Source organism: Tamandua tetradactyla, chromosome 15, assembly GCF_023851605.1.
Source record: "Tamandua tetradactyla isolate mTamTet1 chromosome 15, mTamTet1.pri, whole genome shotgun sequence".
Lineage (NCBI taxonomy): Eukaryota > Metazoa > Chordata > Mammalia > Pilosa > Myrmecophagidae > Tamandua > Tamandua tetradactyla.
The window spans coordinates 5,109,238-5,128,484 of record NC_135341.1 but is presented as its reverse complement, the minus strand read 5'-3'; the positions used below and the strand labels follow the sequence as shown (position 1 = coordinate 5,128,484).

General features: G+C 38.0%; 1 protein-coding gene across 1 annotated transcript in view; it reads left to right on the top strand.

Moving 5' to 3' along the window:
• CNTN4 (contactin 4) overlaps positions 1 to 19,247 on the top strand; it is an 831,113-nt gene that overhangs the window by 717,685 nt on the left and 94,181 nt on the right. Inside the window, exon 13 of the mRNA XM_077130352.1 lies at positions 15,532 to 15,659. Coding sequence (XP_076986467.1) covers positions 15,532 to 15,659 — 128 coding nt within the window. The remainder of the gene's footprint in view (positions 1 to 15,531; positions 15,660 to 19,247) is intronic.

The window sequence follows — 19,247 nt, the reverse complement described above, 5'->3', positions numbered from 1 at the left end:
GCCCTGTGGATTTTGGACTCTGCATTCCTGTGGTCACGTGAAACACTTTTATAAATTTTATATTTGCAAGTGTCCCTGTTGATTCTGTTTCTCTAGAGAACCCTAACTAATACACCAACTATTATGATGGATGTGTCTATTTCTTTTTTCAGTGTTTGTCTCATGTATTTGGAGCATTCTGGCTCAGTGCATGACTATTTATAATTGTTATGTCTTCTTGTTGAATTGTTCCTTTTATTAATACATAATGTCCTTTTTAATCTCTTTTAACTGTTTTACATTCAAAGTCTTATTTGTTGGATATTAGTGTACATACTCCTTCTCTTTTCTGATTGTTATTTGCATGAAATGTCTTTTCCCAACCTTTCACTTTCAACCTACCTTTATCCTTGGGTCTAAGATGTGTCTCCTGTAGACAGCATACAGATGGGTCCTGTTTTTTAATCCATTCTGCCAGTCTATGTCTTTTGAGTGGGGAATTCAATCCATTAATATTTAGTGTTATTACTGTAAGGGCAGTACTTTCTTCTACCATTTTGCCTTTTGGATTTTATATGTCATGTCTAATTTTTCTTCTTTTAACCTTTATTGGTAGTTTTCATTTCTATACCCTTCTCTACACCTTTCTCTTCTGTCTTTTCCTATCTGTCTCCAGTGCTCCCTTTAATATTTCTTGCAGAGCCAGTCTCTTGGTCACAGATTCTCTCAATGACTTTTTTGTCTGAAAATGTTTTAGTTTCTCCCTCATTTTTGAAGGACAATTTTGCTGGATATAGAATTCTTGGTTGACAGTTTTTTTCTTTTAGTATCTTAAATATATCATCCCCTGTCTTCTCACCTCCATGGTCTGCTGAGAAATCTACACATAGTCTTACTGGGCTTCCCTTGTATATTATGGATTGCTTTTCTCTTGCTGCTTTCAAGGTTCTCTCTTTCTCTTTGACATCTGACATTCTGATTAGTAAGTGTCTTAGAGTATGTTTATTTGGATCTATTCTCTTTGGGATACACTGCATTTCTTGAATCTGTAATTGTAAGTCTTTCATAAGAGTTGGGAAATTTTCAGTGATAATTCCTCCATTAGTTTTTTTCCCTCCTTTTCCATTCTCTTCTCCTTCTGGGACACCCGCAACACATATAATCATGCACTTCATGTTGTCATTCAGTTCCCTGAGTCCCTACTCATGTTTTTCCATTCTTTTCCCTGTATTTTCTTTTGCTTTTTGGATTTCAGATGTCCCATCCTCCAGCTCACTAATCCTATCTTCTGCCTCTTGAAATCTGACATTGTAGGTTTCCACTGTGGTTTTTTTTTTCATCTCTTCTACTATGCCTTTCATTCCTATAAGTTCTGTGAGTTTTTTCAATTTTGTTTTCTTCTTTTTGTTCATTACTTGCCTTCTTTATATCCTCCCTCAATTCATTGATTTGATTTTTGATGAAGTTTTTTGTGTCTGTTTGAACATTCTGAATTAATTGTTTCAACTCCTGTATCTCATTTGAATTGTTGGTTTGTTCCTTTGACTGGGCTGTATCTTCACTTTTCCTAGTATGATTTGTTATTTTTTGCTCGTGTCTAGGCATTTAATTACCTCAATTAGTTTATTCTGGAAATTATTTTCACTTTTTTTACCTACGATTTTCTTGCTGAATGACTTTATTGTCTATCTGTTCTTTGACATTCAGTTCAGCTTATTCTGGACCTCTTGCTTAGGCTTTGTTTAACAGATCAGAATTTTTCAATTCTTGTTTTGTTGTGTCTTGCCCTGCTTGTATAGTGCCTTTTTTTTCCCCTCTTAGGAGGGTCTACTTAGGTATTATAGACCCCAGCCAGATTTTCCCAGACCAAACTGGCCTCCTGTGAGGAGGAAACAGTCACCTGCATCAGTTTTCCCTGAGGGTGAGACCCAGCATATTGAAAGGCTTTCCTTTGAATCTTCTGGACTCTGTGTTTTTCCTATCCTGCCCAGTATGTGGCGCTTTTCTGCCTGTGGGTCCCACCATCAGGTACCTTTAACCTCAGCAGACTCTCCCTGCAGGGGGCATGGTGGAGACAGAGGAGAGGTTGTAGACTGGCTTCAGTTGCTTCGCTTTTCCAGACCCTGGGGTCTGCATTCCTTAAGGGAGGGAATCCACCTGAGCTAAGCCCCATCCCTCTCCTATGGAAGGCACAGTCTCCAGACAGACACTCAAACAAACTTAATTCTGCCTATGCATGGGGCAGTTGGAGCCTGAAAAGCCCTGCAGCTGTATCCAAAGATAGTCAAGCCATAGAAACACAGCCACAAGAAAGAAAGAGAAAAGTCCATTTCAGAGCAAGACCCCATTCCTCGGGTTTGCCAATCAAGAGGTTAAGTTGGTATGTTGCTTTGTGTACCTTCAGGTCCTGTGTGTCCCTTCCTTTCCTTCAGGGCCCAGACCCTTTCAAGTATTATGTGCTTTCTGATCCAAAAAACCTCTGTTTCTTTTTTCTTTTTTTCTTTTTCTGTCTGCCCTGCCCCCTCTGTGGGCAAAAAACAGCAACCTCCACTTTGACTTGAGGTTCAGCTGAGCTGGGTGCCTATTTTTAGTAGTCAGAATTGGTTAATTAATTCCACAACTGGAGCTTGGTTGTGCTCAGCCCCTGTTGCTGGCAAAGTCCCTTTCCATTACCCTCTGGGCAGCAGCCTGTGGGGGAGGGGCACTGGCCGCCATGGTTTGGGGAACTCACAGTCCTGGGTGGGCTCTCAGCCGGTCCAACTGGTCCAGACTGGGGTACACTGTATGTCCAGTCACTGACATGGCCCCAGCAGTTGTTCTGTACTGTTCCTGGCTATTTACTAGCTGCTCTAGAGGAGGAACTAAATCCCACGTACCACTAAGCCACCATCTTGGCCCGATCTTCTACAGATTCTTTAAAGGAGATTTAAGAATCTCCTTTAGATTCTTAGAGGAATCTCTGACCTCCCCCTGACTCACCCACCAGAAAAGTTAGAAATCAGCATCCTAATCCCAAGAGGTGTCTCCAGGGTCTCTCCAGACTAAATGAATTTGAATCTAATAATCAACATATTGATAATATGCCTATTTGTATATGAAGGATTATATGGAATGATAAGGGGACAGAAAGTAGCATAAGACCTGGGCCTTTATTTCAAGAAATTCTTTGAATAGATGGGTGAAGGTGTATTGAGGCAGTATATGATATATACTGTGTGACCTTGAAAGGTTATGAATTGGCAGTACTGCAACCTACCCAACAGAGATGGATGGCTGTTTGGTTGGAATGTTATAAAAGGAATTTGATCATGGGAGCATGGTTGAAATGGATGTATATTGCACAAAATATAGGACTTTTACCTCTGCCAGTCCTCACATAGACTTAGAGAGTACACAATATAAAGACATTAAATGACACTGAACTGCATAGTTCTCTTTCACCCCTTCAGAGTACATAGGTTTGATTTTGGGATGTTTTAACACTTTTGAAACCCTGAACCAATCACTCTTTTACTAAAGAAAAAGCAAACCCCAGGCTCAGAATCCAGGCAAGCAACTATACCTAGCTAGACTATAATAGCTTAGGCACGTTTTTGTCATAATAATTTTTAGGGTTACCATCTATTTCTGGCAAGTGTATTGGTTTCCATCTACAATAGCAATATAATTTATTCAATTGCCTTAATTTTAAAAGTTGATTCATTTAAAGAAAATATTAAGTGACTATTGATTATGATAGTGATTCCAAAAATGAATACAATAAAAATAATAATTGCAGTGACCATTTATTGGGTGAGTGTTCACTATATAGCACCACAGTTCTGAATATTTTTCAAGTACTATGACATTTAACCTTCTCAAAAACCCTATGAAGTAGCAGTGCTTTTATTACCACTCCCATATTAGAGATGGCAAACGAGCCCAGAGGAATTAAGAGATTTTTCCCAAGTCGTAAGTCTAGAAAACACTGGGGCAAGGGGTCACGCCATTGGTAATACATGAATATGGCAGAAATTGTGAACACAGAGGGGAAGTTGGGAAAGTTTGGATCCTGAGATTGTTCTGCAAAAATCAAAGATGGTAAGTGTAGCCAGTGTGCATGGCAGGGAGGGACTTCTCCATGCTAAAGATTGAATTTCAGCTCGACTTTGTCAGTGATGTTGTACTGCGATAGGTATGTGAACTAAAAGATTCCAGTTTGATTTCCTTTCTTAGTAATGTTGTAAAGTTCAGTATCATGGTTGAAGCAAACAAACCATGATCCTGCAATTACCAAAGATTTGAGAATTGGGTACTAAAAAAAATTAAAACATTTTCTTTCTAGCATGGCCAAACATTCTTTGCTTTATGTGTTGTAGAAACCTGCTCTGCTTAGTGAATTGTATAATCTATATAGTAGGCTTCCTTTTCTAATTAATAATTAATGTAGTCTTCTAGGCATTTTAATTACTTACAGGTAAAATAAGTCTTCTGTGATTTAAATTTTATTTTTTAATACATTCTTTACTTTTTCTTCTGATTTCAGATATAAGTGGAAACACAAATTCCCCAATATTAGAAAAAGCTATTTGAATAATTAAAATTAGAAAGAAAACAAAGTTTATAATCATTTATATAATCTATATAGTAGGGCATCCTTTTCTAATTAATAATTAATATTGGCTTCCAGGCAATTATAAGCTGTTTTTTTAAAACTGTTCTTTATTTTTGATTCTGGTTTCTGACATTAGTGTGATCACAAATTACTCAATTTTGGAAAAGCTATAGCAGCATATAAAATTAAAAGCAATATATATTTAATCATAACCAAATTCCTAATCATAAATTTAAGGAAAACTTCTTAGATGTGGTTATATTGTTGTTTTGCTTCTTGTTTTATGTCCTTACTTACACTCTTAAATGCTATAGGATGTCATGGTGGACAAAGTAAAGGCTTGATAGTGAGACCTAAGTTTAAAATTCTATCCCTTATTAATAAACTGACCTTAAATATTAATTTACTTCTCTGGAATACATTTTTCTCCCTTGGAAAATTGGGATAATAATGCTTTTCAGGATTGTTGTACAGAGTAAGTGAGAAAATAAATGTAAGTGTCCAACAGTTCATGATAGTACACTGTAGGTGCTTAATAAATTTCCTAAGCACCTCACCAAGCTGAACATTTAATTTAATATGTTTAAAGCTGTATCTCTGGGCTATTTTGGTCCATTTCTGTTCATATCTTCTTTTTTATTTCCAATTGTTTCTAAAGACAGCTGCAATTGGTTCTTATACTTTCACTAACTATTCTAGTGTCCTAAGAGGTTGTTACATAAAACTTCCTGGTGCTTTTTATTTTAATAATAATTTTTTTCTCATTAAAAAATTAATATTACTTATGATGCTTTGATAAAATAAAATGTTATATTTTATAGAGAAAATAAAATGTGTTATCTTCATGCCCCTTCCACATTCATCTTCACAGTGTTTCATAGAGTTATATCCAAATTATCTCGGGTCATAAGTTTCCTAGAAAAAAAGGATTCTAAATCTCATATTAATGGGGACGGAGTGAGATCCTACATAAGTTACAGGTAGCAATTTAAGGGATGAATTTTAAACAAAAACATACCATTTATTTTATTTCTTTTTCACCCCAAACATGGTGTTTTCAGTGTTATGTGCTTACCATGTGAATAAATATAGGTGCACATTTTACTTGCCCAAGAAAAGTATTTCCCCAGTCCATCCATAGGCTGTCACAAAGAATAATTAAAATTAAATCTACAGTCTTTAATACTTATCCAGCCTGAGGCAGATAGTTCTTTCCAGGTTATTTTATGGAGCTTTTAAAACTGTTGTTCAGAGAAAGTTAGATCTGGATCAAACCAGGTTAAACAACAAGAGTTTATTTTCTCTTTCAGCAGGGCTCCAGGCAAGGGCAGTAGTAGGAGTCTCTGAACTGCTGTGTTTCAGGTGGACTGAAATATACAGGTTGTTCACTGGCTTATTAAACCTGAATCTTATGACAGAAAGCAAATTATCTCTTCAGGAACTTTGTCACCAGGGTGTCTGTTCAATAGTGCTGTCTATTTCTGCCACAGAGACTTACATGAAAAGATCAATGATGGGTTTACCTGGAATTGCCCTTAGAGTAAGTCTCTTCCCACTGACATTCATTTAAATTCGTAATTTGAAACATCCTTTTTTCTTAAGATGGAAGATAAACCATCTTCTAGGACTTTCAGTTGACTGTTTATAAACTGCATGACCACAAAATAATCTCTTTCTGTAAGTCAGGATAATTCACTCCTTCTCATCAGGTTCAGAATGGCCACATAGTATTTGCAATTAACTATGTAGGCTCAGCAAAATCAAGTTAAAAGTTAAAATATCTTTTATATTTTATTAAAATAGATAGCCAAGGAAATTCGAAGTAAAAGAAGTCCTCTTTTTTTTTACCCAAAGAGTAAAGTTTCCATGTTATTTGCTGTCAGGATAGGCTGATGTTTATAGTACACAAATGCCAGTTAAATTGCTGAGTTTTTTCTGTCAACAGACATAAAGCAAGGTGTGTCTCTATATATTCAACTCTCAGTCACAGGCTAATTCTCCTATTCATGGGTTGAATATACAGATCTTTATCTCCATCTCTTCATTGTCACCTCTCTACTCCTCCCACATCCTGGCTATTTCAGGAGTAGTATTCCCAAATTACATTGTATGCCTATTGCCTCAAGGTCAGTTAAATCACTGCCTCTTGCACAAGCAGTTCAGCTTCCATGCAGAAAGAAATTGGTTTCCATTTTGTTGTAGACCTCCTCTGTCTAATTTTGGCCATAATTTTAATAGAAAAATAAATATTAATTAATCGGCCTGAGTGAATAATAAAAGAAAGGGAGATCTAGTTTAATCCAACAAATAAACAACTGAAGATAACAAAAGAAGAACTAGAAATTACAGGCAGGCCTTGTGTTTTTTTATACATTGGGACTTTCTACTTTTGAACACTTTCTGTGAGCAGCCCAAACCTGCCTCTGTCCTTCGTGCTCCATGTTTGATTGTTCACCTATTACTTGAAGAGCAGCCACTTCAAGTCTGTCCCAGCCGCTGCTGGAGGAAAGGGCTGGGCCCTGCCAAAGCTGGAAAGAATTGACTACTATGCATGTGGCCTGGTGCCTGGCCTCGGGAAGCAAAAACACTCCTTGGCACCACTCCCTGCCCCCCATCCTGTAGGGCTTACCCATCCGGAACCAACAACCCTCATGGGTTTCCTTTCTTGACACCCCAATCCCTCTCCTACTTCATTCCCCAACTATCTCTCTGTGGTATGTCTGATGTGGAGATAACTGAAGAGGGAGGGAATCATGGCCTTCTGCTACAAAAACTGCCAAAAAGCCCTGCTCCATTTCCTGGGCACATCGCTGTGGCTTCAACAAGGGGTCACAAACTCAAATGCCCATAGGAGCCGGGCAGGAACATTGATGAGAGATTCAAGCCAGGGACAGATGAGAGCTGTCCTGGAGCCCAGAGTGGCTGGGGCTGCCACTCTGCCCTCCAGGATTCTGTTACCCCAAGTGGGGTTATTGCCAGTGTTGCCCTAACTCCCCATTTGTCAAAAATAGGCAGGAGTTTTATCGGAAAGTTTTGGGATTGAAGATAAACTGTGCAGAACAAACTCTTCTGTGGTCAGGCTGTCCTTCCTCTGATTATAGGATGAAAGGCTGACTGCCAGGTGCCCAGTCTTGTACTTCCTCATGAAGCCCGGTAGACACATGGCTCCAGGATGCCTGCCAGCACTGCCCTGATCTAGGGCAGCACTGGAGGCCCCTGGGACTGCTGCCCACTGCTACCCAGGACCAGGCCTCCCAGAAAACCTCCACCCTCCCTTCATGTTACTTGAGCTGAGAAGTAGTGATGCTTCTATTAACCATATTTGGAATTTAATAATATATTTTAGCCCTCAGGAGTTCAATTTACCTATTACTCCCTCATAATATGTAAATCTGTTTCACTTTCAGGCCCTCAACTTTTAAACATGTTTTCAGGAACCCAACACGTACAAAGAAAAGGAGAAACCTGCTCTGACCCTTTGAGATTTTTTAAACTTCACATAAGGTTAAAAGAGCTATGGAATCCCAGATCTAACAATACTAAAGATGATTTAAAACAGAGCTGAATTAACAGTTTGAAACTTCTGTTGTATTTTGTGTATGTTTGTATGTGAGAGAGAAAATTATTATTCCTTAACTTCCCTTCTTGCCGAAGGGGAGAACTGGTTTTCTAAGTTGTTGTCTAAGAGTATTTACCAATAAGGGAAATTTTTCCTTATCACTTAAAGGCAGGGAAGAATATGCTGCTTCCCTCACCAGCAGTTCTGCTTCCATGAAGATCTACTTGGAAAATCATAGGTCACCATTTTGGGATAACCCTCTCTTTAGGGTGATAGAATATTGTGGAGTTGGCAGCTTTTGTCATCTGTTACTAAAGCCCCCAAAAAGGAAAGATCAGCATTTTTAAAGGTCCCATATCCCCAGACTAGTTTTGATTTATAGGACTGACAAGGTCAGCTCTGCAATAGCTGCAACAGAGAGCCCCATATTAAGAAAGAGAGATTCAATTTATCTCATAATTACAGATATGCTCCTATCCTCTATGGATCTGAAATCTCCCAGTGACAGTGGAGGACCAGCTGCCTGTCTATGCTATAGGTAATTTACTATGTTATGAATTAGATGACCTGTTTTCATGCAGGGCAAGTTAAGTCCTGTGTAGCGCCTTTATTTTTACTACTTGCTACTTTATCATTTTTGACTTTTCTCTGATACTATCAATGATTTAAAAAGAGCCTACAGGTAGGTCAGTGCTAACTATGCTAAACCAGGGATAGATTTACATTTTCAATTCCCTTTATCGAACTCTGTCACTATTCATGAGTATTAGGAAGAGCTCAAAGTTTAATATCAACCTAATAGTTACAGGTCATTTTGATAGTCTGAAATAGGGAAAATAAGATGAAATGGAGAACAAAAGAAACTTTGAAATCTCATCAAGAAAGAAACATATAAATAAAACTATCCCTGAACTGGATTCAAGCACTATATTCATGGGAGAAAAAAATGGTTGTGGAAAATATTACTTTAAAAACCCTTTTCTAAGTCAGTATAGGACCCCAACTGAAAGGAATCAAGTATCTAAATATTATTTTTTGTGTTTTATTTAAAAAATTCTTTGAGTTAGTTCAAATGAACATGTCAAGGTCAATCAGTTCTATCATGTAAAAAAAAATCCCATAAAATAAATTAAAAGCAACAGGTAACTCTTACTTGCAAAAATAAATAGCCAAAAATATATGCTATAGCTGTTTATGAAGAAAGATCAGGTCAATTTTTTTCTTGTTCAGACACCTATGGTTATTCCTCCAAAATAGATAAGTTCATCAGTTTTCCATCAACAAATTCTGTAGGTGTAACCACCACAATAGTTGCAGAATCCAGTCCCTCCTCCACTTTCACTAGCACTAATACCTGAATGAGCTTAGTAATTTCTTTAAGAGATAGGACATTTCCATTTGTAAGGGCTGAAAACCCAGTTTGTAGTATCTTAAATCACTGGTTTATATAACTGGGAGCTCCAAGGAATAGTGTTGCTTCAGGCATGGACAGAAACAGGGACTGGCAGATGTCTTTCAGGCTCATTTGTCTTTGCTTAGCTTCCTTAAAACACACTTGGTATGGTAGACGAGATGACTGCCAACAACTCCAGATTCTGTGCTCCAAATTTAACAACCTCAGCAGAAAGATATCATTTCCTCAACTAGCTTCTGGTTTTGCCGGCATTCCCTTCTCTAACCCAGTCATTGTAGACAGAAGAATAAGGTCTACTGTTTGGCCAGCCCTGGGTCCCTGCCCATTTTTGTAACTGGATAGTATGGAAAATAGTTTCTGCCATGAAAAAAGTAATGCCCTTCTATTATGCACTTATGGAAATGTGTGCACTGTGACATATGTTTTTGTTTCCTAGGCTGTTTAGGCAAATTCCATAAAATGTGTTGGCTTAAGCAAGGGAAACTTATTAGTATGGTTTTGAAGCTGAAAGAAAGTTCAAATCAAGACATCATCAAAGCAATGCTTTCTCCCTGAAGACTGGCTTCCAGTGATCCTTGGTTCCTTTGTCACATGACAAGGCACATTGCCATGTCTCCTGATCTCTTTCTTCTCTTCTGGGTTCTGTTTCAGCTCCTTGCTTCCTGAGGCTCTTTTCCTTTTTTGTCTGAATCTATTCCATTTATAAAGTACTCCAGTAACAGGATTAAGGCCCATCCTGTGAGTGGCTAAACAAGGTGTGGTATATTCATACAATGGAATTATTACGCAGCTGTGTGGCAGAATAAAGTCATGAAGTATATAACAGCATGGATGGACCTTGAGGACATTACACGGAGTGAAATTAGCCAGAAACAAAAGGACAAATACTGTATAGTATCACTGATATGAACTAACATCAATGAGTGAACTTTGAGAATTGAAGTTAAGAATACAGATTATCAGGATATAGAAATAGGGCAGATAATGGGCAATTCGTGCTGAAGGAATACAGATTGTGCAACGGGAATGACTGTAAAAATTCAGAAATGGATAGCATAATACTACCTGATTCTAGCTCAATAATATAAGTAGCCTGAATGAAGCTGAATGTGAGAGTGTGATTGAGGAAGAAGGGCTGGGGGCATGTATGAAACCAGAAGGAGAGATAGAAGATAAAGACTGAGCCAATATAATTTAGGAATGCCTGGAGTGGACAATGATGGTGATTAAATGTCCAAATAAATAAACATTTTTGCATGAGGGGGAAAAAAAAGCCCATGAGGTAGGTCACACCTTTACTGAAGTAACTTGATCAGATGTCCTACTTACAATGGGTTCATACCCACAGGAATGGATTAACTCTAAGAACATGTTTTTCTAGGGTACATACAGCTTCAAACCACCACAGCATTATTTTTAAATATGTAATTATATAAAATCCTTTCTGATTATTAGCATCTTAAGAACAGAAACATTTTTTATCCCCCTTCAATGACTTCTTGGTGTCATCCATAGGCTTCATTAAGCATAATAATGTGTTGTGTGATTTCAGAAGACAGAATTATTTAGCAGTCAGTTTAGCCTTAACAGAATCCTTTGTAAATGTTTGAAACAATGGGTTCAGGAGGGTACGGAATCTCACATAATAGAACACTTAGCTAATGCACTTCCATGGTGTGTTTTATGTGCCAGGCCCAGTCTTGAGCACCTTACATCTTCACAACAAACCTATGAAGCATAGTTATTTTATTATCCCATTATCTCACATAATGAATAAAGTTAACCCACTCAAAGTCACACATCTCATGAGTGGCAGTAGCATGATTCAAGTCCATGTTAGTTCCAGAGTCTATGCTCTTAATTTCTACCCTGCATTGGTTGGATAACAAAGTGGCTGACTTTCGCCAAAGAACGGTTCCCCCAACTTCATATTACCACCATATTCATATTTGTATTGTACTTAGGAAGAATAAGCCACCACAGCATTATGATGTGATTCAAGGAAGACGACTGTAATTTACCCCTTCTTCAAATTATCTCCCTCACTGCCCTTCTCCATTGTGTGGAAGTCTAGCATTAGAGGTCTAATGTCTTTAAATCACCTCTGTTACAAGTAACAATGGAAAGATTAAAACACTAAGCCAATGACAAGTGCTGAAATTATAAAAATAAATTGTAAGGTAAGTTGTAAAATTACTTTGTCGTTTCCCAAGGCCCACAGGAATTGGACAGGTAAGCTTTGAAGTAAGTGGCAAAGAGACCCCTGTGCTAGGATTGTGGTTAATGTGGTCTAATAGGCAGGGTTTTCCAGGGAAACCGAACCTACAAGAGATATGTTATGAGATCTATTATGAGAATTGGCTCATGTGACTGTGCAGATTGGCAAGTCTGATTCTGCAGGGAAGGTGCAAGCTGGGAATTCTAATGAAGATTTCAGTGAATTCTCCAGGAGAAGCTGGCTGGCTGAAGCAGAGATGGAAATTCTTTCTGACTACTGAAATCATCATTTTTCCCTTTAAGGCCTTAACTGATTGGATGAGACTTTTCTCATTGCTGAAGGCGAGTTCCTTTGTTGGTCCTAGATGTAATCAGTCATAGATTTAGTCAACTGGCTGATGATTTAAATCCACAAAATATCCTCCCAGTAACACTCGGGCCGCTGCTTGCTTGACCAAACACCTGGACGCTATAACCGAGCCAAGCTGACACATGCACTTAACCGTCACATGTGCAACCCAGAGTGTCTAGTCGCAACAATATGTTGAGTGCCTTTTATGCAATTGGGAAATGAAAAGTAGGAAGCAGAGATGGAAATGACTTCGGAAAAGCATTTGTAGAGCACTTGACAGTCAGTCAACAGAACTTTCGTGTATGTTACATCGAGTCATCATAATGCCCTGAAAGAGCAAGGGGAAGAAACCTTAGACCCGTAGTTCTCAAATGAGGATGATTTTTGCCCCTAGAGGAAATCTGGCAATATCTGGAGACAAGTTTGATTGTCACAAGTTGGGAGAGGGGTGGTACTACTAGTTTCTAGTGGATAGAGAGGCCAGGGACGCTGCTAAACATCCTTCCCAGGACAGAGAATTATTGGATCAAAAATGTCAGTAGTGCCAAGGTTAAGAAACCTGGCTTAGAGCATAAGTTATTTGACCAGGATCCTACATTTAATAAATACCAGGGTCAAGGCCAGAACCCAGGTCATCTGATGAAAAATCCTTATATTTTTTATTATTCATGTCCTTTGTCATTATACAGTGTGGTACAAAAGATGGCTTTAGGTTTTTGGAATTACAAGGATATCATTTTCCACGGTATAAATTATTAATCGGCTCTTGTGTTTTCACAGAATTAACTCACTCCTCGAGTATTTAATATGCTGCAAGCCTATATCATACCATGGAAGATGACTCCATATCCAAGACACAAATGTCACCTTGCTTACTGAGTTTCCATATGTCAACATTTCACAATTTATAAAGAATTATTTTATAAATAGAAATATGATTAACTCCTTTAAAGCTATTTTTGTTGGTATAAAGGATTTGAAAGTTTAGAATGATTATTGAGGTAATTATGATTTGATCACCACTCTATTTTTATCAGCACATCTGCTGTTTGGCAAATGAGGTATCAGATGAGCCTTACTGAGCAACTGTTATGTGGGTATCTGTGACGTGAATGAGCAAATTGATTCGGGATAACTTAGGTCATTTTTATATTAACTGATTGTCAGAGTCAGTCAATATAAAAATTGTCTAAATCTCGCAAATTGATTGAGGATAACAGGTAATTTTTATAGGGACTGGTTGTCAGAAATGATACTTGAGGTACAGAATGAAAATTGGTCATATTACTATGTTAAATGAAAGTGTAGTAGAAAGACATTGTCCAGTTATTTTCCCATATATAATAATGAATAAATAAGAGGACACAGTTTTAAGAATGAAAAGGAATCGCTGTCTAATAGGAAACGTGCTAAGAATCATATCGACCCTCTCTTACCTTATTCTTACTATCAACTTCTCTAATTGAAATTGGTAGCTCCATTTTATAGATGAGGTAGAAAATACAGAAATTTAAGCAAGTTGGCTCTGGCCACATGGCTGGAACTGACAGAAAAGGAGCCTCCGCCCACTCCTTCCCGCTTCATCCACCATGGAGTTCTCAGGACCACAGCACTCCTCATAGGCTCAGTCACGTACCCTCGAGAGAACCATCTGGAAGCTGAAGCTGCTCCATCCCTAAAGGCCTTTAAGAACAGTGTATGCAGCTGTGTGACCTGGTGTATTTCAAGCATCACCTGTGATTTTAAAATGCTGAGCCAAAGGTTCTTTTACATGAAGCCCTGCCCCTCCACAACCCCTCATTTCACATATTTATAAAAGACTCTGCAAGGCTGACGCCAGTGCCAAGTGGTCCACCTGCCCCCTGAATGACTACTAAGGACATTACGATTTTCTCGTAGGATATTTATCTACTTATTCACTCCCTCACTTAACAAATATTTATCAAGTGCCCACTGTGTGCCATCCTGTATACTATGTACAGGAGAGTCAATGTAAAACAAATGCAGTCCCTGCCCTTGAGGAAGCTAATATTCCATGTGGTGAGACAATTCACAAGGGAATGAGTAGACCTTTTATATTGCCCCAGAGTGGCTGCAGGGAAGAGACTAACAGGGGGATCCACTTTAGAACTGTGAATGAGAGTAAATCTCCTAAGAGGAGGCTCCATCTAAGCTGAGACCTGAGGTAGGAAAGGCACTGGCCTACGTGCAGGTACAGGAGATTGCATTCAAGGCAGGCAGGATAGCACGTGTAAAGGTTCAAATACTCTAGGAGCTTGCAGAATGCCAATGTGACTACAGTCAAGAGAAGTGGGGGAGACAAGAATGAAATAAAACGGGCCAGAGAGGGACAGCAGCCAGATCCCCATTGGGTCTCATAGGCCCTAGAAAAGAATTTATTCTGAGTGCAGTGGGGAACCAAGGAAGACTCTTTAAGACTAGGGAGCACCTTATAAGTCATAAAAATATGATTAATATTTTTAAAAGGTCATCTGGCCACTGACTGAAGGATGGATTTGAGTGACAAGAGTAGAAGTAGGCAGACTAGTTAGATTGTTTTAATGGGCTAGGCCAGAGGAAGGGGGTTAAAAAGATGGGAAAAAGCAGATTTGAAATATATAGTAGAAATTGAATAGACATTTTACCTTGAATGAATCATCTGTGTGCATTTTTAAATTTCCATGACTAGCCTCTAAGCCAGGCTATATTCATTTTTGCATCTGTCTGCTTCTCTTCTGCCACAGTCATGTTGAAAATAGAGTTCTCTAAAATCCTTACTTTCCCAGCTTTTGTGTCTACCAGCAAAAGCATTTCCTTCCCAGCAGATAGTAGATATGTGTCACTACCTGTGGAGCCAGAAATGTGCCATCCACATTCGCTATTCTGCCGAAGTCACACCAACTTATGGAATTTTTTAGTGCTTTTTTCAGTTCTTACATCTCATTAAAAATGTATTAGCTGATATATTTCAGAACATAAATATGCTTAATAATGCTTCATTTATTTGAACCTCTCATCTAGGGAAAAACCCTTTCATTGACAATGCCTAAAGTGGTCAATTAAGGGATATTTTCTTATCTCTTATTAGCAGCTGTAGAACTATCAGTGATCTACAATAAGCCTTCCCTTTGCATAACGCGGTTAGAGTTAGCAAAGAGAAAGAAATTATTACAACCCATCTAATAGTTCTAAAATTATTCCAAATGAATGTTGAGATCCTCTTATCTAGAAAACTATTTAAAGTACTTGACCAGTCATACGTCCCAATTATACTTATGTGGACAAACATCCTCAATAAAGATGAGGGCTGTCACATGATGTAGCCATGATTTACAGTTTGAGAGATGACAGAAATAATTTCCAATATGTCACATAGGGTAAACTTACCATTTGTGATTTATTTTCTTTGATTTCAGAATTACCGTCTCTGAAGATGGAAGCCTCAGAATCGTCAATGTGACTAAATCAGATGCTGGGAGTTACACCTGTATAGCCACTAACCATTTTGGAACTGCTAGCAGTACTGGAAACTTGGTAGTAAAAGGTAATAGCTAACCAAATAGCTCATATCAATATATGTGTCCTCATGTCTAATAATGTAATCGATAGAAGGCATCATTCATATTAATATGTACAGATACCACTGTGGTGTTAAATTAATTCATCATGGCAAACATGATGTGATTAATAATTCTTAGAGACCTGTGGGTAATGAATATGATTCAAAGGCTATCTTATTTCAGAATCATCCAATACAATATTGAGAATTACAGCCATTGTACCTATTGTGGTACTGTAAGTAATGTTATCTGCAATCCTTTAATTAAATTTCTTTCAAGTCTCTATAAATTTGAAATTCATGTGTAGGAACACTGTGCTAACACATTAAAAACCCAAGACTCAAATACTATTTTTAGCAAACATTGTTTAAACAATGACATTAGGTGATTTTTTTTTTTTTTGAAAAAGCTGCCCAGGTTATTGAGAGATATGGGTTATGATACTAATAAAGGGTTTTGCTCACCTCTATCCTCTACTATAATCACCCGGCCAATTCTGTCAGTTTTATGGAAATAAAATTTCCCACCTGCTTTAACCTGGGTGTTTTATTGTTTATGATGGAAAACCCTTTATGTTCCTAGCACAGCACCTGACAGGAGGGCTTTTCTAGGACTAGGTAGTAGGAAGGTCGGAAAGCATTAAGAACTGTGAAGGATGAGGTCTTAATTTACATTTCATTTGCATTTCTATCACTTTATATCTTATGGAGTCATAAGAATTTTGAGTTGAAGGGACCTTAGAGATGATCTGACTGAAGAAAGTAAGGGTTGGGAAGGTAAGGGTCAAAGTCACCAATCTCCAAAGAGGGACCTGAACAAAGGAATCCTGATTTTCTATTCTCCTTGTTTTTTTCCACTGTACCAAGAAATTTTTCCTTTCACCCATTTTTCCTATTGCCAGGTAACAGATATAATGGGTCATATCATAATGTTTCCTTTTGCCTATTTGGAGCACCCTCAGTGAAATAAGACAAATGAAATACCCAAAAAGAATATTTGCCTCATTTTTAAGTTAAAGGAAGATAAAAATCACCTAATTATATATTCTGTGTTCACTGGAAGTTGGAAAAGTATTACCATTTTGGGAAGCCTTTGTATCATGAACATATTTGCCTATGCAGATAAAAAACTGGAAGTCCAAATGTTAGAATTAAACTATTTCCGTCTATTATTCACTCAGAAACCAGCCTTGGAGTATAACTGTGTGTTCATTCTCTTTCACGGGGCTAAGGAAAAAGGAGGTAGATAATATTTGCGAAAGAATTTTCCAGCCGGAGGTTTTTGCTAACGTACTGCATAGATATTTCAGTTGCGAAAGGAAACTGAGTCCTCAGGTGGGACCAGGAGGGAATTTCAGGTTTTGGAGCTGGTTAGTGGCAGAGCTGGGACTTGTTAAACATCACCTTTATGGGTTATTTTCGTGTTATGTGGAGATATGAGAGTCTTAGAGAGCAGTCTTAGGTAGTGATTAAGGACACAGGCTGTAGAGTCACAGTTCTGAGCCTGAATCTCATTTCTCCCACTTACTCGTTCTGAGACCTTGTACAGGATAATTAACCTGCTTGGGGATAATAGCAGTGCTGACTTTATAGGGTTATTTTGATGACTAAATAAGATATTCATGTTAAGGACTTAGCATGGTGCCTGACACCAAGGAAATAGTAGTTATTTTATTGTTGTTTTATTGTAATATGCATATATTCTAATTCATATTAAATTAAACAATTATGAAGTTTCTACTCCCAATGTATTAAAATGATTAGCAAAGAGATATGAGGCTGCCACAAAGAAATGATGGAATATCAAAGAAGACTATAAACAACGAAACATAAAACCAAGTATATGCTGTTCAGTATTATTGAAAGTAGGATATTTTTGCATGTAGGCACAGGTTACATCCTGTATTTACTGATCCTTCTTTTAAGCTTTGACTTCCTTGACTCTCAAGATAATTGGCAGAAAAGCAAGCTTTCTATGTACCATCAAACACCCCAGGATAAAACCATTCCCAACCAACCATGCAGTTCCCTGCTGCCCGTCAAAGCTCACAGATACACCAGGGATGAAATATGCCATGGTCTCCTCTTCTCTGTATGGATATACATTTTGCTGAGATAGGAACTTCTACCTATTTTAAGAAACTAAATACTGTATTTCTTGCCTCCTAGTAAACTTTAAACCCATGATTCCCAAGTATGCTAGATGAAATAGTCTTAGGCAGTCCATAGCTGAACTTTTAAAAAATGTTAGTAATTATGTATTACTTTCAATATGTATCAGAAAAACACTAGTTTTCTGTGAATGGTAATGATTTTTTTTGCATGAGCAGGCACTGGGAATCAAACCCGGGTCTCTGGCATGGCAGGCAAGAACTCTGCCACTGAGCCACCGCGGCCCACCCAAACATTTTTTTTTCCCATGGGCAGGCATCTGGAATTGAACCCAGGTCTCCAGCATGGCAGGCAAGAAGTCTGCCTGCTGAGCCACTGTGGCCTGCCCAATGGTAATGATTTTAAAAATCTCTTCTTGATTTAAAGTTTACATTTAAATAAAGAAGTAAATTCATATAAAGGAAAGCATTAAATATTCATTGTTATGAGAGGATGTGTAAAAAATCATGAAGATGTGATATGAAGGATTGAAGTTTGGAAGGCATAATTTAATGACAATTTTTAGTAGAAATTTCATGGACTTTCAGACTTAGATGTGTGACAGAATCAGAGCACCCTGCCTCTGCCGAGAGGTTTGCTGAGGTAGATAGAACACTTTAAATTTCCTTAATAAATTGGGGACAAAGAGAAGGAGGGGCCCAGTGAAATATGAAAAGAGGGAGTCAGAGAGGTCTGTACTGAGACCAGGGGCTCGGTTAGCTCAGTTGCCAGGCTGGCTTATTTGTTTCAAAGTAGAGTTTTTTTTTTTCTGGTGCTCCACTGCGGTCTGTTTCTCCAAAGAGGTCTGCTGAGTCTTATTTTATTATTCTAGGTGAGGTGGGGAGGGGAGGAAGAAAAATGAGCTTTATCTCGCCAATATGTTCACAGAAGTTAACAATCCTGTTACTTTGGGTAAGGTCAGAAGAGATTTGAGAGAACATTTATCTCCCAGTGGTTGGTTCTAACTCCCATTAGCAGTAATGGGAAGTAGGCATGTGTGCAGAGGGAATCCACACCACTGGATCTGGAGACGGACATTATCATAAACCAAGAAATACAATTTAGGAATCTAACCCATAAAGCACCATAAAGGGAGAGAAAACCATCCTGAACTCCCCGTGAACTATGCAGAGTCCTGAAGTGCACATCGAAATGAGGGAACCCTGTATCTTTAATGCAAATGTAACAGTTTAGCCCAATATATGACAAAGCACTGTATTTTAATTCAATTTTGAGATCTACAAAGGGACTAATTTATCAGAGGTGTTCTCTAACCTTAAAATGTCTTGTATTCATTTTGATCTCCTCCTATGAGTAAAACACTTTGAAGGTCAAACATTAGAACATGTTTTCCTAATCTTTTTTTAATAAAATTTCTATCATTAACATTGCTTTTAAAATCCAATTCTCTCCCTTTTTCCC